The sequence below is a fragment of the Amphiura filiformis genome, chromosome 14 (assembly GCF_039555335.1).
Source record: "Amphiura filiformis chromosome 14, Afil_fr2py, whole genome shotgun sequence".
In the NCBI taxonomy this organism is placed as follows: domain Eukaryota; kingdom Metazoa; phylum Echinodermata; class Ophiuroidea; order Amphilepidida; family Amphiuridae; genus Amphiura; species Amphiura filiformis.
Window position 1 is genome coordinate 38,863,991 of NC_092641.1, and position 24,182 is coordinate 38,888,172.

Below are 24,182 nucleotides of genomic sequence, written 5' to 3' on the forward strand. Positions count from 1 at the left end.
AGCGCGCGGGTTGCCCAATTTGAGGATCATTTTGCTCTGCTGCAACAGGTAACGCTGGACATGTCCTGCAGGGCCGGATTTACCTTTTTGAAGGCCCTGCCTGGGCCAGACCAAAATTTGGAGGCCCCCAAACTCCCCGTGAGGAAGGCAAGTACACTCAAGTCCAGTTTTGGTTTAGGTATAACGTATAAAGGTCAATAGTGGCGGCGGAGAGACGAGCATAGGTGTTAAAGGGATATTTGCGCGAAGCGCGCGAAAAATACATTCAAGACTAATTTAGACCCAAAATGAAGGTGCATTTTGCTATGGAAAGGCCCAGTGCGAGCGAAGCGCGCAAAATTGTGCAATTTTGCCCTATTTTGGTCCAAAAATGTTTCCGGGCTAATAAAAATGTTTCCAGGCTAAATATGCACTGGGCAATTCTGGGGGCCACCAACATTTGGAGGCCCTGGGGCCCGGGCCCATCTGGCCCAATGGTAAAATCTGGCCCTGCATGTCCAGCGTCTTAAATTAAACCGTGCATGGTCACTGGGGCCTAAAGTGGGACATTTTAGGGATTGTTTTATACTAGGGCTTATCTTCATTATAAGTCATAAAATACATTTCAGACTAGACAGGGTGCAAGGCAAGTAATCCAACTAGCAGAATGAGCAGTTTTGTGAAAAAAAAAAGCGCCAAATTTGATTTTCCATGTCAATTTTTTATCGTCCACCATGATACTATAGGGCCTTTATGTTCTATAAAGACACAACTGGTTTCTCAATTTTTTGAATTAGAACCTTATAGGCCTACAGACATTTTAGCTTCATAGCAATTTTACCCGAGAAAAAAAATTGAGAAACTGCAGTAACTAGTTTTGTTTCTTTAGAACACAAATAATTATGCAGTTTTCATCGATTTGGAAATTTAAGGTAAGTTGTGTCATGGTGGACGAAATAAAAGTATGGTTATGGACGAAATAAATTCAGAATGGAAAATCGAATTTGGTGCTTTTCTTAAAAACTGTTCATTTTGTAAGAAATTTGCTGTGCTAGTTGGATTCCTCGCATCATTTTCTTTCAGGAATTGTATATTTAGTTTTATACCATAGTTTTTAAAGATATACAATGCAAAACAATGCCTAAAATTGCCCACTTTAAAAGTCCTAACAAATTGTTTGATTGGCGTAGCCTAACATAGAAAAACAATATAGGGTAGGTAGGTCGGGATTTGTTTTACTTTTAAAGCTGTAAATTGCGTTTGATAAAGGCATTGGAACTTCTTCTTCTTTATTTTTTCATTATTACTATTTGGCCTATTATAATTTATTTATTTTTTCAAAAAAAAAAAAAAACCACACCCCAAAAAACAAAACAAAACAACAACAACAGCAACAAAGCCTAGGGTCGGGCCTACTTTCGGGGTCGGTCCGGGTTACGCCAATCAACTTCAACTCAAGATCCGCAGTTAAATGGAAACAGATTACCGGTACATCAATTGGAGAAAAGTTATTCTCTTTCTAAAATAATTAGAAATGTTGTCATGGGCGTGCCCAGAAACCGGGGGGGGGGACGAAAAATGTTGAACGGTTTAACATCGGCGCGTCAGCGCCGCAGTCGCGCTTCGCGACAGGGGGTTGTCTGAGGGGGGATGTGCCCATCTCAAAGTGAAAGCCCCAAAGTGGAGCCTATTGGTGCAACATTTTTCAAGTAGGCCTACACCGATTTATTTTCGCCATTTTTCGGAGCATATATTTTAACAGATTACCAATATGAACACGCATGCTCGGTTTTTTTAAGACCCGGGGGGTTGCAGCTCCCAAAGCCCCCCCCCCCGGGCACGCGCCTGAACATTATACTATAAATACGGCACTTATGTTGAAATTTAAGGTACAAATTGAATATACTATAGTAAGCGTGTCGCAATCCCACTGACTTTAAATTCAGATTGCAATTGTTATAGCGCCCTCGTATAGGGAATTTCCAATCAATAATCATTTGTCTAAATGCAGCAGAGTAAATGACAATAACCGTATTTCTCGGTGGTATTTTTCATTCATTTTAACACAACAAAACACGTTGAACCCATGTCGTTCTAATCCCTTGTGTTTCTCTTTAATAAGCTACTATTAAAAATACTGTCGATATTAACATACAGCCAGTGAACCACTGAACTGCATGTCAGATTCAGGGCTATGGTGCGCCTTATTATGCTGCATTTAGACGAAGCGACATCATAGAACTATTTTTAGACTATGACAAGTTGTTTACAATAAAGCTTCAGTGCAGCGTATTATAAAACTGATGCAACACTTTGAAATCCTCACTCAAAATACAATATGTAGAAAATTAGCATCGCCATAAACTGTCAAACCAGGGACCTTGTAAGCTGTAGACTAAACGGCAATCCGCTCGGCCAGTAAGTCTACCAAAATAATATTTTAAGATGAATATCTAACGATGTTTTGAAAAATTATCGTTATTAAAATGACTCGATTAGTACGATCCCCACCACGGATGATCTCCACTCAAACCAGAGTTACGCCACAAACCACAAGACTCTCAAATGGGACGCCCAAATCGAATACAATAACACAAGAAAATCTTCAGAATCCTAGCATGAGCATAAGAAGACAGAAAAGAGAAATACACGGAGTAATTTTATCGGGCACCACCCCAGCGACCACCAGACCATGAGAGTTCCTCAAGAACATCTCCAAACCTACGAAGGCAGCAGGTTCTTTGCTCCTGGCAGCACCAACGGGAAAGTTGCACGGAAGGCCAACAGAAACCGAAGAAAAAACGCAAGGACTCGGCAAAATGTTAAAATTCGCAAGAGAACTGTGTTATATTTAGGTGAAAACTTTGCTGTGAAGCTTTTCAGTGATTTCAAATTTCAGCGATTTGTTGAAAATTTCAATGAGAGAGGACTTATCTATTGTCAGTTTGAAACCTTCCGTCATTTCAACGATATGAATTTGTCGCTGTTGGGGCAGAAGTTGCTTGATTCGCCAAATGCTGGTGGCAACTCAGTAGAATCTGAAGTATTGAGGTAATTGAACTTTTCTTTTCATTGAACATTTTTATAATTATCGAAAAAGTGTCTTTTTAACATATTTTGACCATAATTAACTTTCCTGTACCAGGATTTACTTTTATTACAATTTTCCCGGCAATTTTCACAATCACATGTCTTGTTTTATTTTCTTTGACACGTTTAAACATACACCTCTTTGATTACTTCAATACACTACTCTAAACACTGGTCAGTAACCAAACAGTTGTCCAACTGACACAATAGCAAAATGCACTGACATGGAACAGCTTCCTGGACCACATTCACAGCCCAATAATTGGCACCCAACACAAGAAATCTGCGAGTAAATGGAATAGTGTGGAACAAGACCTGTTTCTTAAAGAAAGTGTGTGAATAGCAGAAGCAGCACCATTCCACACTAGTCCACTTACTCTTTTGAAATAATCACCTGTGTAAGGAACTTGTACGCATTCTCACAGATTTCTTTTGCTGGGTTCAATTATTCGCTTGTGAATGTGGTCGGGTTCCGTGTCAGTGCATTTTACTATTGTGTCAATTGACAACTGATTGGTTACTGAAATTTGTTTAGAGTAGGATATTGAAGTATAAATCCTGTGTGTAATTTTTTTTTTTTTTTATGGACATGATTTTAAGATATGACTTTGTGAAAATTTATAAGTTTCTTTTTGAGGCCAGTTTATAATAGTTACATTTATGGATGGATATTCTCTCCCAACCATATAGAGCACATGCAGTAACAGCTAGTAACAGCAATCTTGACATCAATGTTGATTTTCCTGTACCAGGATTACAGAGCTGTATTTGTGACACTGAAACAAATACACATATACGGTACTATTGACTGCTCGATCGATTGTTTGATTTGTTTATATGTGACGTGTCATGTCAAAAGGAGACACTTTTGGGCAGGTTATGAATTTTGAGTTTTTTACATATATCTTAAATAAAGAGATATTTTGCTTCACAACGCCATTTCCCCCAATGAAATCGGACATTCCTAAGCGAAGATATTGAGTTCGAAAGTTATGATATTATAAAACTGATGCAACACTTTGAAATCCTCACTCAAAATACAATATGTAGAAAATTAGCATCGCCATAAACTGTCAAACCAGGGACCTTGTAAGCTGTAGACTAAACGGCAATCCGCTCGGCCAGTAAGTCTACCAAAATAATATTTTAAGATGAATATCTAACGATGTTTTGAAAAATTATCGTTATTAAAATGACTCGATTAGTACGATCCCCACCACGGATGATCTCCACTCAAACCAGAGTTACGCCACAAACCACAAGACTCTCAAATGGGACGCCCAAATCGAATACAATAACACAAGAAAATCTTCAGAATCCTAGCATGAGCATAAGAAGACAGAAAAAGAGAAATACACGGAGTAATTTTATCGGGCACCACCCCCAGCGACCACCAGACCATGAGAGTTCCTCAAGAACATCTCCAAACCTACGAAGGCAGCAGGTTCTTTGCTCCTGGCAGCACCAACAGGAAAGTTGCACGGAAGGCCAACAGAAACCGAAGAAAAACGCAAGGACTCGGCAAAATGTTAAAATTCGCAAGAGAACTGTGTTATATTTAGGTGAAAACTTTGCTGTGAAGCTTTTCAGTGATTTCAAATTTCAGCGATTTGTTGAAAATTTCAATGAGAGAGGACTTATCTATTGTCAGTTTGAAACCTTCCGTCATTTCAACGATATGAATTTGTCGCTGTTGGGGCAGAAGTTGCTTGATTCGCCAAATGCTGGTGGCAACTCAGTAGAATCTGAAGTATTGAGGTAATTGAACTTTTCTTTTCATTGAACATTTTATAATTATCGAAAAGTGTCTTTTTAACATATTTTGACCATAATTAACTTTCCTGTACCAGGATTTACTTTTATTACAATTTTCCCGGCAATTTTCACAATCACATGTCTTGTTTTATTTTCTTTGACACGTTTAAACATACACCTCTTTGATTACTTCAATACACTACTCTAAACACTGGTCAGTAACCAAACAGTTGTCCAACTGACACAATAGCAAAATGCACTGACATGGAACAGCTTCCTGGACCACATTCACAGCCCAATAATTGGCACCCAACACAAGAAATCTGCGAGTAAATGGAATAGTGTGGAACAAGACCTGTTTCTTAAAGAAAGTGTGTGAATAGCAGAAGCAGCACCATTCCACACTAGTCCACTTACTCTTTTGAAATAATCACCTGTGTAAGGAACTTGTACGCATTCTCACAGATTTCTTTTGCTGGGTTCCAATTATTCGCTTGTGAATGTGGTCGGGTTCCGTGTCAGTGCATTTTACTATTGTGTCAATTGGACAACTGATTGGTTACTGAAATTTGTTTAGAGTAGGATATTGAAGTATAAATCCTGTGTGTAATTTTTGTTCATTTTTATGGACATGATTTTAAGATATGACTTTGTGAAAATTTATAAGTTTCTTTTTGAGGCCAGTTTATAATAGTTACATTTATGGATGGATATTCTCTCCCAACCATATAGAGCACATGCAGTAACAGCTAGTAACAGCAATCTTGACATCAATGTTGATTTTCCTGTACCAGGATTACAGAGCTGTATTTGTGACACTGAAACAAATACACATATACGGTACTATTGACTGCTCGATCGATTGTTTGATTTGTTTATATGTGACGTGTCATGTCAAAAGGAGACACTTTTGGGCAGGTTATGAATTTTGAGTTTTTTACATATATCTTAAATAAAGAGATATTTTGCTTCACAACGCCATTTCCCCAATGAAATCGGACATTCCTAAGCGAAGATATTGAGTTCGAAAGTTATGATATTATAAAATTGTAAATTGAGATATCAGCCTTTAAAAATATTATTGACTATGTTGAGAGTAGGAATTAACTTGAAAAATGTCTCAAAAAATACAAGATGCCAGTTAAATTACGGTCTGAAACTATCAGACAATATTTTTAGCATTTATAACATCACAAATTCGCAACAAACCCAAATTGTGAAAAAATCACCCACCGGCAGATTTTTGGCTATTTCTCCATTTATGATCCTGCCCAAAAGTGTCTCTTTTTGACATGACACGTCACATATGTCTCTTTATGTAATATATATATATTTGCACCACATAAATGGAGCTCTGAACACACATGGAATCTACCCGGACATGCATCACTCCAGACAATCCCGCAGACGGAAATTTGTTCCATAAACATGCTAAGGCAAATCTTCTTGCCAAATTAGTGTACCTTTATATAGTTGATATTATTATGTCAATATTTATGCATTTACCTTTTGACTTTGAATTGGGTTCATGTGATTTAGTAACTTTATGGAAACCTCCCCCCACTCAAACACATTTGATTAGATTTTGTATCTTCCCCTCTTGCCTAGGAAAAAATCATTCTAACTGTCCTAAAAATTCAATATCATCAAATGCTTTTTACATATCTACAGTTATGAACTTCTCCACCGTTGCTATGGTGCTCGACTGGCGAAGACCGAGATGGAAGTCGTGTATTTTCCGGAGGGCGGGTCGATTACCGATTACACGTGTGAGATGTTCGGTACGTTACTCGGTGTATCGGTAACCCGAGCTATGAAATACAAAGGAGATTTCACACTTGAAGATGCCGACAAGTTACTCAATAAGAAGCTAAATGGTAAGTGTAGTGAATGCATCATTTTCTGATCAATTTTCTAAACAACTTTTATGTTAAAAAACAATACTTAGCTTTATTAAATCCCCTCTTATCCTCTCTGTGAGCTACTGTGTATGAACATCATTTTTAACTTAAACTATTTGGTCAAAATCCACAAGCATGTACTCTATCATGTCTATAGTCCTTTCCTAAAATGATATGATAGTTGTTAAACCTGTGAGTACTGAGTTTGTGTGAGGAACTTTATTTTCCTGCTCTCAGACCATCATCAAAGGCTGCACAAATTAATTTGGCAACGTTTTCCCACTGCTAAAAAAAGTTACCAATATAGTAACCAAAACCGAGACATACTTTCTTAGATATGCTCAGAACCAAAGTTGTGCTCTAAGAAGGGGAACAAAAAACAAGCAAATAAAAAACCCATAAAATAAAAACGCTCAAACCATGACCCTTTGAAATTAATGTAAAATCAAATTTTGTGACAAGGGCTATATTAAGGGATCTAAAATGAGCGTTTATTGCGTTTCGACAGTATTGTTTGTGGGACATGAGAGCACCTCAGACCTATCGAATTGCATTCTGAATACGAAGCATGTCTTTCTGATATCAAATAATTTTCATTTTTGAAAATCACAATATAATACAAATTTTATGACAAATTATAAAAATTTGATATTTTTCAAATTTTGATATATAACAGTCCTCGAAGTAAATTATATAAATCTAATGATATATTCTTAAAGTGTATGTAGCAGGGAGGAAAAGCCGACGGTCAATTGAAAATTTTGACCTTTCATGTTGAAGATATAGATTTTTTTCCCAAAAAGACCTAATTTTTTTTGGTGTTTTGGGAAAAAAGATCCATATCTTCAATACGAAAGGTCAAAATTTTCAATTGATCGTCGGCATTTCATCCCACCTACATACACGTTAAGTATAAATCATCAGATTTATAAAGTTTACTTCGAGTACTGTTAAATATCAAAAATATAATTTTTAATGATTTGCCATAAAATGTGTATTAAATTGCGAATTTCAAAAACCAAAATTATTTGATATCAGAATGACATTCTTCGTATTCAGAATGCAATTCGATATGTCTGATGCTCTAATGTCCCACAATAAATACTGTCCAAACGTTCATACCCCAGCCCTTAATTGATATAAATACATTAATATTTAAACTGCAATGAAATTTGAATCACATAGCTTAAATGAATTCACTGAAAGTCCTTGAATGAAATGAAATTCCGTGAACAAAAATATTTATTTCTCTCCTCTTCTTTTTCCTCCGAACAGGCATTGTCAACTCTACCCAGAACACATTAGAGAAATGGTCTAAACAAATTCTGCACGTTTGGGCTACGTCACATCACGTAGCAAACATGGTAACACAAGCCTACAGACACCTCCCTACAGACATCCAGTCTAACACAGTAGTCTTCATTACAGTCGTTGTGACTTCCAATACCACCATTTTCTGTAATTCATGACACAACCCCGGTTACCATGGTTACATGGGGATGGAGATGCGCAGCAAAATTGTGTCATATTTTTGGTTATTTGGTATCAATGACCCAAATTTTTTCTCGACACATTAGCCCAATTTAACCTCATTTTATCACAAATTTGCCAACATTTTTGGGAAAAGATTCTGCTAATTTGCGTATAAATTTGGTTGAAAATTTGGATTTTAGTATGGGTTCACTTTTGGATACACAACAGCATCTCCCTCTACCAAAACCCCACTTGACTTTATCCACTGGACACAACCCTGTGCCATATCTGATATAGCAACATGCCAACATCCAGGCCCGTACGCAGGATTTTGTTTGGGGGGGTGCTGATTTTGAAAAGTGGACTTTTTTCCCAAGGGGGGTGCCAATTTTATGAAAAGTGGACTTTCTTTCCAAAATTTGAAATTTTTGACGAAAAACCCGTAAATAACCTGATTTTTCAAATATTCAAATATTTTGGGACTTTTTGTACACTTTGGCAAATTGGGGGGGGGGGGTGCGATGCACCCACCCTGCGTACGGGCATGCCAACATCACATCAAACAAGATGGCATCTCTAGACTATACCTGCAGAAGTCCAAACCTATTCAATCCACAGAAGCACCATGCAGTTTTGTAAAATAAACTAGATGCCAAAAGTAACGTTAGCGAAATTAATCTACACAATTGAAGATTTGTTCCTTCATTATTTTCTACACCATTTTATATTATACTTTTAGTACTCATAGTTTATCAATATGAATGTGCATAGTGATGTGTATATCTTCGATATGACCAAAAAACATGGATGTTAATTTATTGAGAAAAGGAAATAAATTTTACGATCTATTGTTGTTCATGATAAGGACATTTAAGTTCTTATGGGGTCAAATGTTAGAGTATGCCCAATTGGGCTTAAACATGGCAAAAAGAATGTCAGGAACATGTCATAAAGTCAAAAAAGGGTCATCCGGGGTCAAGCAGTATCTCTATCATGCACCTGGTGCCCTAATAGCTACAGTGCCATTATAGCTGCAGGTGCACTAGTGTTACAAACAACCAGAGGTCCTCCAAGATCAGAAGTTACCTACAGGTCAAAGAGTAAAGAATATCAAATCAAATAAAACTTGGCACACCATATTAGTTTGTGGATGATTTAATTAATCCGCAAGAAATAGTTTTACTTCCTGGAAATTACATTAAGGGTACTACACCCTGGCCAATTTGTGCCTATTTTTGCATTTTCTCAAAAATTATAGCATAATGGTGACAATTAAGATATGCATGTTGTAGGGGCAATGACTACAACTATAGCAACTCAAGGCAAGTAGTTATTGATTTATTGATCAAATACTGGTTTTCCCTCATTTTTGACTGCAACTCCACAGCTGCTGTCTGTGCCGAAATAAAATTTCCAGTGCAGTAGTTGTAGTCCTTGCCACTATAATATACATATCTTACTTGTCACCAATGCGCTATAATTTTTGAGAAAAATGCAAAAATAGGCACAAAATTGGACAGGGGTGTAGTACCCCCTTAAGGGGTTTCCTTCTTCAGAGCAAATAATGCATTTCTGTGAATGCTCAGTTCAGACGAGGCTGATGCACCAGGTGCTCTTGTTGCTATAAAAATAATATCCTATTTAGATTTCAACTCTACTGGATGATTAATCATTTTTATTGTCACACTTTCTGAAATGTGGAACTATTTTTATTGTCACACTTTCTGACATGTGACCTGTCACTCATTTATGTTCACAATACACTGTTGGAGAACCCTTGGTGGATCTGATGACAATTATTTCAATTTTTGTATCTAACATTTTATGTGCAATATTATACAATTTCTATATGTAAATAAAAACAAGCAATTTATCATATTGTTGTGTATGTGTGTAATGGTATGCCCATGAAAACCTGCTGGAGCAGTTTAACTCAAAGTCTGGAATAAGAATATGTGATCGTAAATAGAGAAATAGCCAAATCAGACCGGAATATAACTGGCATCTTGTATTTTTTGAGACATTTTTCAAGGTAATTCCTTCTCTCAACATTGTTAATAATATTTTTAAAGGCCGATACCTCTATTTCCAATTTTATAATGGCATAACTTACAAACTCAATATCTTCACTTAGGAATGTGCAATCAGACCAACAACCTCAAAATTCTCTAATGACCAACTACAGGAGGCAACTTCATTGACAAAGTCCATTAACCCTAACGCTAAACGTGGTTTTGGCTATCGGAAAGGAAAGAAGGAGCGAAAAATGAGAGAAGATGAACCAATAAGTTCCTTGGCACCCCCTGGATTCGAACCTTAGACCCTCGGTTGCTCTGCACAAGATCACTGACTTGTAGCCACGGGGTTTTGCAGCCCGGCCAGCGATTCCATGGGTATATATGACTTGGACTGATTACGTCATGCTATCACGTGCAATGCATGCATGCACATTGGTTTTCTTTGTAAGATTTTATAGAGTTAGGGTTAACCCCACAGAATTAAAACCAGAGAACCAGGACTCGACCCCCATCTTGATACAGACATGGAGCAAAAATTGGGGGTATTCGGTTTCCCTCGGAATGCGCTCGAGGCATTCGTTGTCATGCAAGCGCGACATAGATGATGGGCGCATTTGAGAGACGCACTTGATGCGACCTGCCAAAATGCTGCAGATGAGACACTGAATTGTTTTCGTTCGTCTCCGCGCACCGTTGGCAAGGACCCGAATACCCCCAATTTTCTCCCCATAGCTGACGGCGCGATAGTACGTGGCGGTATAGGGAGTCCCGGTTCTCCTTCTCTAATTCTGTGGTTAACCCTAATACGCCCACGTACTACAAAATTCTACCAGGTTGTGTGTGCATGCATCCTATGTGATGTGATGATGCAATCACCCTTAGTTAAATATACACATACTTTCATTGGCCAGGCCAGCGAAAGCCCTTTGACTACCGGTCACCAATCTGGTGGTTAGTACGGCGAGGGGTCTCGGGTCCGAACCCTGATCCGAACAAACAACCTCTATGTTTGTTTTCTCTCTTCATTCATTCCTTCTTTCCCAAAAGCCCTTGGGGCATTAGGGTTAATGAGTGGGCAAGTTACGTGCCATTTAAACAACTTTTCACCTAGTCTTCATTTACATCACATTAGGCCAAAAAAAAAAAAGGTTTGTCTCAAAGCTCACGAGAAATTTAAAAACAAATGCGAAATGCGATTTTTTTTTTTTTTCGCCGATTTTTTCTTGAAAAAACTATAAAATTTTTTTTTTTTTTTAAAATAAAAAAAATTTCCGCATTTGTTTTTTGTCAAATCGTGGGATTTTACAAATGCCCGCTAAAGATTTGCGTCGAACCGTTTTTTTTTTTTGGCCTTAGATTGCATGCAATATCCTTGAAAGTAGAGCATGTCTCTACTTTTCTGCACGTTGCTCCGGGTATAAATTTCAGGGACTGCCTTTTGAGGAGAGCGAAAACAATCACACTCTACTGCTCTCCTTAAATCTGATATAGGAGAGTGATTTTTATCTCTCCTCAGTTGACCATTCTCTCCATAAATTCTATTGTAAATGCTCTACACAGCTCTCCTTGAAGGCACCAGAAGAGCAATTTAATGCTCTCCTGCAAATTCCAAAATACAGTCCCTGCAATTTCACCTTGCAAATCCAAAATACATGGCGCAATGCTCCGAGGTGGTCTGCAACAAGCATTTGCTTCGGAAATTGCATCATGTATTTTGGCCACTAGAAATAAATAATTATTAATAACAAATTACATAATTTCATATTCTATATTTTATTTGGCCATACATGTAATTACCATAACACATGGTAATGATAATAATAATATATATATATATATATCAACAATGATTGATGCAACAGGATAATTTCAACACATATCCTGTTTATTATTAATATACAACATAGATCTTTCACATAATTACAACACACAGAATAATTAACTATTAACACAAAATTAAACAATGTTAAATCAAAGTGTTTCCAGTGTCATCTCACTTGCCGTATTATTTGGGCTGACGTGTGTATTCGCTGACATAGTGAACGTTATAATATGTCCGTTGCTTGGTCAGTGGTTACGAAAACCACTGATCGAAATGATCACAACACAAAGCCTATGCCATATCAAAATTCGCAACAGGTGTATGAGCCCAGGCTTGAACCATTAACCAATGGTACTAACATGCACTACGGCAGCAAATTTCATGAACAGAGAATGCTGCAACATGCCTGAGATAGTGGGTTTTTCTAGTTGAAATCCATAAACCCTGTATAGAAGACATTACCGTAATAACCCACACAGCAGGTACAGCTTTCAGATGGAGTCACCCATTCAGGTAACCCATTAATTTGAAATTCACCGTGTGTGGATGATTAATGTCATGTTTTCCACAGGGGTGGGGATTTCAACTGGAATAGCCCATTGAGCCTGTGTCCCTTGTAGGGAGGGAAGGTAGGGGTGGGGAGAGGAAAAGATCAATCCCCTATTCCCACCCACCCATCCCTTATGGTACTGTCACAACTGATAACAACATTGTTTACCCATATAACATGAACACTTAAGATTCTTTGGCAAAACCAACATTATTCAGATTATTCAACAAAAATCACCTTTTGAAAGATAGGAGTAAATAAGTTCTATAACTATTTAGGTCTTAAAGCGTATATTTATGATACTACGCTAAACACACAGATCTGTTTGGAAACAATAATGAGGTTTTACATGCCAACATGCAGTAATACTGTTTTCTCGTAACTGGAATAAAATTGGCCTTCAAATTATGTGACCGTTTGCATAAAAGAGAAACTTTTGAGCACGAAGGCAATGGAGTATTAATAATGACTAGCCTCGACACTCATCGAATTATTACGCCAAGGGGGCTCTCTAATAATTACATTGAAGAGAACCCAATCAGAATAATATGAAATTTGGAGAAACAAGACTTAAGATCTGGCTATTCCAGTTGAAATCCATACACCCCTTATAGAAGACATGACCTTAATCTCCCACAGAGCGGTGTAGATTTCAAATGGAGCAACCCATTTAGGTAACCCTATTCAAAATTCAAACTCCCTGTGTGGAAGATTAAGGGTTAGGTCTTCCACAGATGTATGGATTTCAGCTGGAATAGCCAAATATCCATTACCATTAGGCAAACATTGTGAGCTTCAGACACAAATGATGCATCTTGGGTTTACTATGATAGCATGTCATATGGGTTACAAAATCACCAAACTGTATACCTTAAAAACACATTTTAGTTCTCATATTAGGAATGAATAATTAGTCAAACTTCACCAAATTGTTGGCCAAATTAGGACAAAAACAAAACTGTATCTTTTTTTCACACCCTACATGTACAGAAGATATTTTACCATTCCCAGAATGCTTTGCAACATGATACATCACCTCATTTCATCAAATGACACTGCCATTACTTTGTACATGTTCCCTTTGTTTTCATTTTGAGAATAGCATGGGTTGATAGTCAAGAAAAACATACTTTCCAAGATCAGGATGTGCTCTGTTCGTTAAGGTACATTCGTCATTATTGACCCATGTAAGATATCCTCTGTGCCCTAGTCTCAAAATTTGGACACTGACTGAGACAACTTGAATTTTACCCAACTAGATTGTTCACAGAATTCTGACTGCGGAGCGCTAGTAAGAGCATAACATTGAACAACATTAAAGCCCTTCTTGCATACAACTATTGAGATATGTATATGGAGGCACATGCACAGAGGTATACCCATGATGGTACAATACGGTGGAAGCCTTCTGCGCAAAATAAACCAAAATACAAATTTTAGGGGGGTGACTTCAGATCACCCTGAATATCTGAGATATCATCAACATGTAATGCTCCTGGAGCTGGTGCTTCTTGTGGCATCCACATTTAATCCGTAAACCTCCCAGAGAATAACATGTTGTAGACATCTCAATTTTACACTTGACCCTATACCTCGTATAGAGCCACCCAGGTCACACCATAGAGCTACACAATACTGGAATGATTACACTATTTAAAATCATCAGATTTGACAATAACATAGAATCAAGCATTATAACAGAACCAATAATCTTTCAATTCTAGGACATCCATACCATACATCTGATGACATTTTGTTATAACATATACATCTAAACCAAATATGTACATCACACATAATTCATATCATAATTGTTTCATATTGCTTTTGATATCAGCCAACACATGTACTACTAAAAAATAGGGTTTCATTTACTATGACGGCACAATAAATGTGTTCGCAAAATTGCATATAACATCTATATAATTATTTCTACCTAGTTCTACCAATTTCGTACATGTTTTTGCTTTCAAGCACAAGCAGGGTCCATGAGAAAATAAACTTGGTAAAATTTTTTAAAATGAAAACAGGATCACGAGTGTGATCTTGCATCAAATCATTTTGCAGTTCAAGTAATAATTAGATTAAAAAGAAGAATACAGCTTCCCTCCCAATTAAAAACGCTGTATCAGTGAACAAGCTGCAAAACGGATACTGCCTTCTTCCTTGGGGACAGTTGCGTTTGAGTCCCTCTGCTCGCAAAGTCAAAATGATGTATCTACATAGCACTTTGACTTGGGACGCAAATATCCTAAATCAGCTTTAAAACATTTGAAGAGTTCATGGGCAACATTGATACACCAAAAGCTGTCTTGTGTTGTAGTTGACTGATATTTCATTAGCTTGGTGTTTATTTCTTTTTTACAGATTTGATCGTATAATGCTGGCTTCATACTTTCTGCCGCTTTACGCTTTATCATGCTACTTGCACTTTCCTGCAAACGGAGCGGCACGTCGCTGAGTGGCATGATTCTGAAAGCCAATGTTGTTGCTCAGCTTAGCCAAAAATCCTCAAAAATTGCTCCCTAGCCGACTCAAATTCAACATGTATTGGTTCACTGCTTTGGACAAAGGGGTGGAGTGATTAATATATCGGGCTTGCCGCTGGTCAGTGCTAGCATTTCTGATGCTACTGCGCAGTGAAGCAAAATTGTTGTCAGAGCGACAGGAAAGTATGAAACCAGCGTAACACTGTATCCATACCAGAGCTCAGAGAATATGGCAGCGGAAATGGGGCGATTTACCATATTTTCTGTAAAATGACCAATAGTCAGTGGGTAGGGGCAATTTTTCTATAAAAAATTGATTAAATAATCCCATAAAGATACAGATTCCTTGTGGCCTAATTCGTAATTATCACCACTTTCTAATAATCAGATATGCCAAAGTATCTCTTCACATTAAGAATTATTTAAATGCCAAAACACATAAGGTAGCCTTGTGATTTTTTTTTTGAGATTGCAAGAGCGTTGCAATTAAGTTGTGATATATCGACATTCTTGAATTCTCAAATTGATTTGATTAATTCCCGAAAACCACAAAATTTCAGAAGAAAATAAAATAAAAAGTGGAGAAATAAGTAATCCTATCACAAACACCCATTACCGATACCATTAAGAAAATGTACACTTTACCAGCTAGTACTGAAAACGGTAGAGGGAGATTTACATACCACAAGTTACAATGAGATGTGGGACACATGTTTTTTTGTATTGGTGAATTTTGCTGACAAGGCAAGTTGTGCTGAATAACAGGTAGAATACAGCATCAAATATATACTCACTTTGTGCTTTATAAATGTAAACAAAAGAAGAAAAAAAAACACCTGAAAAAAGTGAATTTGGGGTCGTAATTTCTCAAATACTCTGAATGAGGCAGATACATGTATAGTCGACATATGAGGTACATCTATAGTATACATATAAACTTAATCGTGTGGCATCACCAATATTTTGGAAAGCATGAACAGCTGTTGCCGAGATACATACACAGTTTAAACAGGCAAAGATTTTCTCCCAGCAAAGATTCTTCCCTCCCCTCAAAATGCTTTAATTTCTCCCTTGCCTTGACTTTGACAAAAATTGACTAATGAACCACTGACAGGATCGTGGGCAGAATGTAAGACCATCCTAAGTGCAGTAGAATGTAATAGCTGCATAAAAAACCCCAACTACATATAAAGGTGATATCTTGGGTTAGCTTAGTGGCTATTAGGAAAGTAATACATAACATCAATTAACAATGAGGTTGTGTTGAAAACAATAGGTTGTCCTGCACTTACGATGGTCTTGTACTCTGCCCATGCATTGGAATGTTCTGATATCATTTCATTTTATATACAGCTGGAGCAAATATTTAGGCTTATTCACAATATATATTTAGTTCATGTCAAGTGTTCAGTCGTTACATGTATTTCTTAACACTGGCTTTCGATGGGTTCAATTCAATTTCACCGAGGACAATTGTAACAAAAGAACAATACTTTTTTCTGAATATCTACTTGCTGCATTCAGTAATTATTCGTAACCTTTCAAGTTCAACCCGGTACAATTGTTAATGTTTTAAGTCAATGTTGAGTGCGTTTATACTAAGCACCTCACCTTACCGCACTTTTGCTCGCGTGGATTTTTAATCCTCTCACCGTTAAACGGGTCATTTCTACTGCACTGCAGATGCAGGGTAATGATTTACTCAGTAGAAACAAGCTCAATGACTACTAATTTGGTCATGATTACCCCCACATGACCCACTACTAAACCTAACCAAAACTACCAGCCACAGTGAATGACATTTTACTTGCCGTAACTTTACCATGTGATCTTGTTCTTGTTACAAGTCCCTATTACTTGCGATGTGTTTCAATGGAAGTTTAATATGTCGTAGTGAAATACACCCCAGAATCTCCAGCAGGGGTGCTCTCAACCATTTGGGGTCACAAGTTCAACACATTGGGTCAATCAAGAGAATACTCTAGAAATAAGGTGGAATATGTGACACAATTTCGACAAGGGGTGCTCCCAATTTCAAGAAACAGCTTTGCTCACAAAAAGTGTTGGGAAACCCCTACTGTGCAGTGTTGACCAGTAATTTGGTCTTAATAACTATCACATGACCAAACCATGGCAAATGTCTCTCAAGTTTGATAAAGAACTGGGAAACAGGTTACAATCGGAAATTTTAATTCAGCTTTCAGTTGTAAACCGTAGACCTGGTAGATCACAGACGGAGTAAATTGGAAAGAATCTATCGATTCTCTGTACATTTGATTTCCTTACATAAATCTGCATCCCTTGAAATTGCATCGCCTTAATATGAAATTGCATCCCTTTATTTGGATTGGATAAACTCGAACACTAGATGATGTCCAATATGATCACAACAAATTCAAATTTCCTCCCTCATTGTGCCGATTCTCTGCCTTGATATGAACCATTCCATATTCCACAAATTCTTTGGTATGGGCTATAATAGCTATGGGATAAATAAGCCACAAGGATGGCAGTCTATACGTCTACATTAATATAACACAGTACAACTATACTGTACTTGGCCTCTTATACAAGGGTCTCAAACTTTTTTGATTCATGACCAATATCCACAGAATAAGTTGATCGATCAATCAATCAATCAATCAATTAATCAATCAAACAATATAACAATCAATCAAGTGATAAAGAAATTCAGCAAACTTGATTAGTAAGTTGACTTATCAAGGTATTGAATTAAGCGATAAACTGATCAATCCACTGATCAATCAATTGATCAATCAATCAATCAATCAAATATCAGGAAATCGCCACAATGTACGACATCATCAGATTGATATATAGTAAAGCAACAAATGTAATACAAATACACTGCCATGTGCATTGACTGATACATGTACAACCCACAGCACTAGCAATATTTTGGTTATTTCTTAACAAAATAAAGAAGATAATCACCCTAAATGTAGGGACATGCTTTACCAATCCTTTACTGAACTGCAAAGTACATGTACACAATAATCACTGAGTTGAAACACTTCTTGTGGCACCCATTTCATGATCCATATTCAATGGTCCAGTACTAAGTTTGAGAACCTTGCCCCAAATTAAAACACATATTCTATCCGTTACTCATTCTCTAAACAGCACCAGAGTTGGTCAGTGAGTGAGTCAGTTATAAATATATTCTATGTTAAAACTATTAATTGCCTTGGTTGTTTAGTCTTCCAATCTTCGGAATGCTTCTAGCATGTTCTCGTGTAGCTCGGAGAAATCTGCTTTGATTTTGGCCTCCCCGTCTTTCACTGGGTCCTGTTGAGATGGAGAAAAGAGATAAAAAGTACATGGATTTGAGAGATATTCCTACATAGTGACAGAGTAATAAAGGCTATGCCATGTGAAATCTACCGTACCCCTGTGGAAGATTTAAGAAATGTCTTCTCCAGAGGGAGTATGTATTTCAAATGACTTGGCTAGGTTCATTATTTTTGAAACCCACACTAACGTATCGTATCGTGCATATAAAGTTAAACGCCCCACATTCCCCGTCTTATAATCTATCTCCAGTGTGAATTTCATGATGCTTCGAACAAAGCTGAAAAAGCCTTTGTGACAAACAAAATAAAAAATGAACTTGGGACTGATCGCAAATTATTCTAAGATGGTTTATGGTCACAGTGGTCAGTGACAAATCTTTAAAGTGTGCACTATGAATCACTGAGGTATATTTTTACCTTGAATTTCATGCTGCTGAGTTGATAAAGAATATCTCCCATATTTTCTCTGATGATACCCCAGGTGATCTTATTCTCACTCTGTGCTGTAGTCTCCACCGCATGCCTGGCCATGTCGTAGAATGCAATGATATTTTGCAGCATGCCTACAGTCTTGTAAAATGGACAGTACCTGGAAAATGAAGCAATGGCAAAATTATATGTACAAGTTTGGTTTCCTGCAGGCGCAATGGTACAGGATCTGACTCATAATCATAGGGCTGCTAGTTCAAACCCCGGCAGTGGTGCTATCATGCTGTGCCTTTAGACAAAGCTCTTAAGGTATTAGACCTGGGATTGGGTGATAAAAATGACATTTTTGAGGTTTTTGTATGAAATTCCCCAAACTTTCAGCTTTCTTTTACTTTTTATTTGATCAAAATGGACATTCCGTTCAAATTTTACAAATGAAAAACTGTCCACAGAAAATGCGAAAATAATCTATAATGAGCGTTATCCCATATTAATACATGTATTCTATTTCTTATGTATTGTATTGTTTTCAAGCAGTGAAATTTTAGAAATCATTGAATACAAATTAATTACGGATCCAAAATGTACCAGTTAACCAAACATATTGTTGCATTGAATATCAAAGTGTAATTACAACAGTAAAAATAATCATTCTAATTATCAAAATTATGTTAATTAGCTAATTAATATTCCTTATTGATTTTGTAAACTTTAAAGTCAATTTTCTTGTATTTCATATTTTCACCAATATTGGAATTGCAAAAAAATGTGGAAGCAAAACTACACCCCCTACTGGCCTGAAATTTGGAATGAAAATGTTAACTGCATACTTCAATGTGAAATGTCTGCCATACGAAAGTTGCCTGTGACAAAAATTTCATATGAAATGACTGTACAATCTCTATGGGGAAAATTTGAAAATCTGAGTCTCAAGTCATGACTAGTTACATGTCTGACATTTGCATATCATTTGCATTTTACAGAAAAAAGGGGCATTGTTGAAGGGCAAAAATTTGGTTTTAGGGTTAGCATTATCACGGTATAGGGTAAAGGATGGGAAGGATGGGGTGGCAATCTTTGTACTTACCTATCATATGGGGTGTAACCATTCTGTTGTAAGAAGTCATCTTTGATGAGTTTGGCTACTTCTAGTGTGATCTTGTCTGCTCAGATATCAGGGTTGGGGTAATAGATGGGGTGGCAACCTTTCCACTTACCTATCATATGGGGTGTAACCATTCTGTTGTAAGAAGTCATCTTTGATGAGTTTGGCTACTTCTAGAGTGATCTTGTCAGATTCAGCCAGGGAGCCTTTACCGACCAACTGCACGATTTCAGATAGATCCTCCTCTTCTTGCAAGATTTCCTTGACCTGAAAAACAAAGAATTTCAATATTTTGATACTGAGCGAACATTTTTATACTTAAAGATCAGGCACTAATTGTGACCTGCTACCACAAAATCAGCGTAAAGTCGCCGCGACTTTATGCTCATTGTGTTCAGTTGGTAGTTTCGAGATAATTGATCTGACTAAGTTGATGTTCTTTGTTTGCCGCCACCTGTACAAGCCAGTAGTATTATCCTTCGTGAATGGCCCATTGTGCCCCCATTCACAAAGGACATACAGACATACTTAGTGGCTGTAACAGGTGAGTGAACATCAACGCAGTAGCCAGGGCGTTTTGAGTGACTAACTAGTGTTGGAGGACTCGGGACTCGGACTCGGACTCGAGTCCTTTGTTCAAGGACTCGGACTTGGACTCGGCAGCTAAGGACTTGGAATCGGACTCGGACCCCAAGGACTCGGGGACTCGCCACTGAGTCCTCCTCGAGAATCCGACAAAATAGGGTCTTTTATTTAGGTCTTTTATTTTCGTTCATTGTAAACTTCCTCTTATGCTTGATCAATGATCACATCACATGATTTTGCATGCAAATAAATTCAGTTTGTAAATAAAAGTACAAACAAAAAGCAAGATTGCTTTCAGTTATATATTTAATTGGTTAAATGGATTTTAATCATAATCGTTTGTTTCGACATGACTGCTTTGTTAGACGCAAGTCTAGAATGTACATGAATAATAATACCCTGGGGCATTCAAGTTAAATTTTGGTAGGAGTGTGCGGTGCCGAACTTTGGGAACTGAGAACTGATTTGGGGGCAAAATAGGGGCTTGATGAACTGAAATTTCAACATTTTTGTATAAATAATATATAATAATAAATTATTAGTTACAAGAGAGTTACAAATTTCAGAGTGTTAGGCTCAATGAGCTGGAGCCTGATGCAAATGTGGGTCCTAAGGAACTGCCGGAGAGCCTGAAAAAGGGATCCTTGACCGCCGCGCATACCCGTACCACCTTACATGTGAGTGACCCCCACCCCGGGAGTAATACTGCATAGGCCTACAGCCAGATCCAACACCCCTTCGTTTGGCACCTGAAGTTTGGTAGTGACGTCATATTTTGATTGTCATATTACATGTTTTGCCTCTTTAAAACATAAGCCTAATAAGTTGGGGTGAGTCTGTGATTACACTCTGATTCAAAGCCCTGGGGGAGCGCACCCATATATTGACATACTATATGTTATTTTTGGCAAATCCAACATCCAATGACCCCGTTTTTGTCAGTAGCCTACACTGAATGATCCCTTTTTTGAACAATTGGTCCTCAAAATTGAAATTTCAGTGCGCATCGCGCGCATTTTGAAAAAATAAATGAGTTTTGTCTATTTTGTACTGTAAAATTGGGTAAAAATCTTTTTTGATTGTTAATGATTGGGTGCTCCCATACAAAATCACCCCATTTTTGACATTGCCAACACCGAATGACCCCCTTTTTCTGAAACTTTCTACACTGGTAGACACCTAGTTTCGTACGCTGGTGGGCACAGATAGGCCTACATCACTTTCGTATTCGACCGCCCCCCACGGGTTTCAAGGTATGCTACCTAAGGGGCTAAGCAAAAATTATGAGCATTGGGGGAAGGTAAAATTGGGGGTAAGAATTTTTTGGCGGATCGAAAGGGAGGGTGGATGCAATTTTTGGCACATATGGGGCACCTTACAAATAAAATGCTTATAGAAAACAGTACGGAAACGCTTACGTATGCAAATTTCCCTGTTCGCTGCGCTTGCAACATAATATCTAAATTGGGATCCCAAAAATGGCATGTGCAAAGGGGGGGGGGTGCAAAGATTTTTGGCAGGCCGAGAGGGGATAAGCATTTTTTGCAATTTCACCCCTCCCCGGGCTCCGCATAATTATTGCACAGCCCCAAAATAATATAGGCATGCTAGGTGGGACTAGCAAATTATGTATTTACAAGAAAATAATATAGAACTAAAATTCTGGTTAAGTATAGGCCTACGTTGATTAAGTATTGGTGAAAAACCCGGGGCTTGAATTTGATACATAAGGACTCGGACTCGAACATTGAGGACTCGGACTCGGACATCAGAAATTGGCAGGGACTCGGACTCGGACACCAAGGACTCGGACTCGGATGATGAGGACTCGACTACAACATTGGAGACTAACACCTTCTGACTTTACGCTGATTTCGTGGTAGCAGGTCAAAATTAGTGAATTGGGCTACCACAGTTGAAATATCTCACACAAGGGGTGCAGATTTCAAATGGAGTCACCAATCGGGTAACCCTGTTTGAAATTCACACCCCCTGTGTATGAGATTAAGGTCATGTATTCTATAGGGGGTGTATGGATATCAATGAGAATAGCCCATTATTGAATGATATTGATATACTTGCATGTGTGCAAATTTGATGAAATAGGTGCGTTTTAAATGCGGCAAATTTGTAAAAAACATGTTTTGTGTGGAAGCTGAAAACAGCGGCTGTTGAGGGCGCTATAACCTTAGTTTTTTGATCAGTTTCGGTATAATATGGATCACAGCCTTACCTTAGTTCTCAGTGGTACAAACTCTGGGTAGTTCTTGTCGTAAAAGTCGTCTAGAGCTCTCATATACTTGGAGTAACTAATAAGCCAGTTGATGGAAGGAAAATGCTTTCTCTGGGCAAGCTTCTTATCCAAACCCCAGAACACTTGCACAATACCCAGGGTGGCTGAGGTCACAGGGTCAGAGAAATCACCACCTGGGGGTGATACACTGTACAGGTAATAAAGAAAAGAAAACAAATAATTCAATATGATGACTTGTATGGCCAATTCTTAGTCAGTGGCTGTGGTTTAGCTTGTAAAGGCTGAATTTCAATGGTTCCTGCATGCCATGTATCACCTGCACACTGCAGTGTCTGCATTGTTACGGAACACACTCGTCAAGGTTTTCAATGATTTTCGAATAGGGGGAGTTTTCATGACTAACTTATTTTTTCCCAAGTAAAACTAGTTTTAGTTATTTATTATTAGTTATTTACCTGACTAAGAATGCGAATAAACGATATGAATATTTTATACTACTCAAAATATTCAAACCTGGCTGTCAAAATAGCTAGAGAGATATGAAGCAAACCTCGTTAACCTCGCAACCAAAATCAAAATTTGCCCATAATCAGATAAATTTAGTCTGAAATGCGCCAAAAGGAGGACACCGATACACACTGCAATTTTGTATTGAACTGTTCCTTGGTATTTTGAGCCATCGCCACTTGCCTCCACTATGTCCACATCATGGGTGTGGACACAGATTTGACTCGGTCATTTAAGAGGAATGACAAATCATTAACCACTTGCTTCGATTGACAAAAAAAAATCAATCTGACAATGCACCAACTCACCACTTTGTCTGCAGAAACAAAGCACTGACATCCAAATTACATACACACAAGACATTTGGATCTCGCCAAAATCCTACACAAACAAGCCCACCCCATACAAACAAGTGACCCCACCCACATACACACAATACATGCCATGTTTATACTTACGCTCCGACAATGCTGACGCTGCCCTCACGGCTAGGGTTACCAAGACATTTGACACGACCAGCTCTCTCGTAGAAAGACGCTAACCTAGCTCCTAGGTAAGCTGGATAACCGCTGTCTGTGAGGTACAAAATTGGAGAAGTGAATATAACATATCTCAGTACTAAGGCTGGCATTTTCGGGCGGGTATTCGGGTACCTGCCCGAGATTACATTACCCAGGCAGGAAATACCCTGCCGGGTACCCGAAATTAAAAAAAAAAAACTTTAAAAAAAAAAAAAAACTTTTTTTTTTTTTTTTTTTGCAATTGGTACCGGTTTACCCGCCTAAAAACGCGCCGGGTACAAAATTACCCGAAAATGCCAGGCCTACTCAGTACCATATTATTCAACTATGAACCAATTCCATAATAGTAGCGTGCAAAAGTGGGGGAACAGCTCCCCCCATTTGTCACTC

General features: G+C 37.9%; 2 protein-coding genes across 3 annotated transcripts in view; one reads left to right on the top strand and one right to left on the bottom strand.

Moving 5' to 3' along the window:
* Window positions 1-4,092: 4,092 nt before the first annotated feature.
* On the top strand, window positions 4,093-8,551 carry LOC140170057 (uncharacterized). Its single transcript, XM_072193376.1, has 3 exons — window positions 4,093-4,827; window positions 6,496-6,701; window positions 8,001-8,551. Exons 1-3 carry the CDS (start codon window positions 4,262-4,264, stop codon window positions 8,192-8,194), a joined length of 966 nt encoding a protein of 321 aa, XP_072049477.1. The 5' UTR covers window positions 4,093-4,261; the 3' UTR covers window positions 8,195-8,551.
* A 3,008-nt stretch (window positions 8,552-11,559) lies between these two features.
* The window catches only part of LOC140170058 (V-type proton ATPase catalytic subunit A), a 32,545-nt gene continuing 19,922 nt past the window's right edge, over window positions 11,560-24,182 (bottom strand). For both annotated transcript variants that reach the window (XM_072193377.1, XM_072193378.1), the window contains 5 exons: window positions 23,730-23,844; window positions 22,744-22,951; window positions 20,038-20,192; window positions 18,809-18,980; window positions 11,560-18,386 (listed from right to left, as the gene is read on the bottom strand). In XM_072193377.1, the coding sequence (XP_072049478.1) occupies window positions 18,294-18,386; window positions 18,809-18,980; window positions 20,038-20,192; window positions 22,744-22,951; window positions 23,730-23,844 (743 nt within the window). In that variant the 3' untranslated portion in view covers window positions 11,560-18,293. The remainder of the gene's footprint in view (window positions 18,387-18,808; window positions 18,981-20,037; window positions 20,193-22,743; window positions 22,952-23,729; window positions 23,845-24,182) is intronic.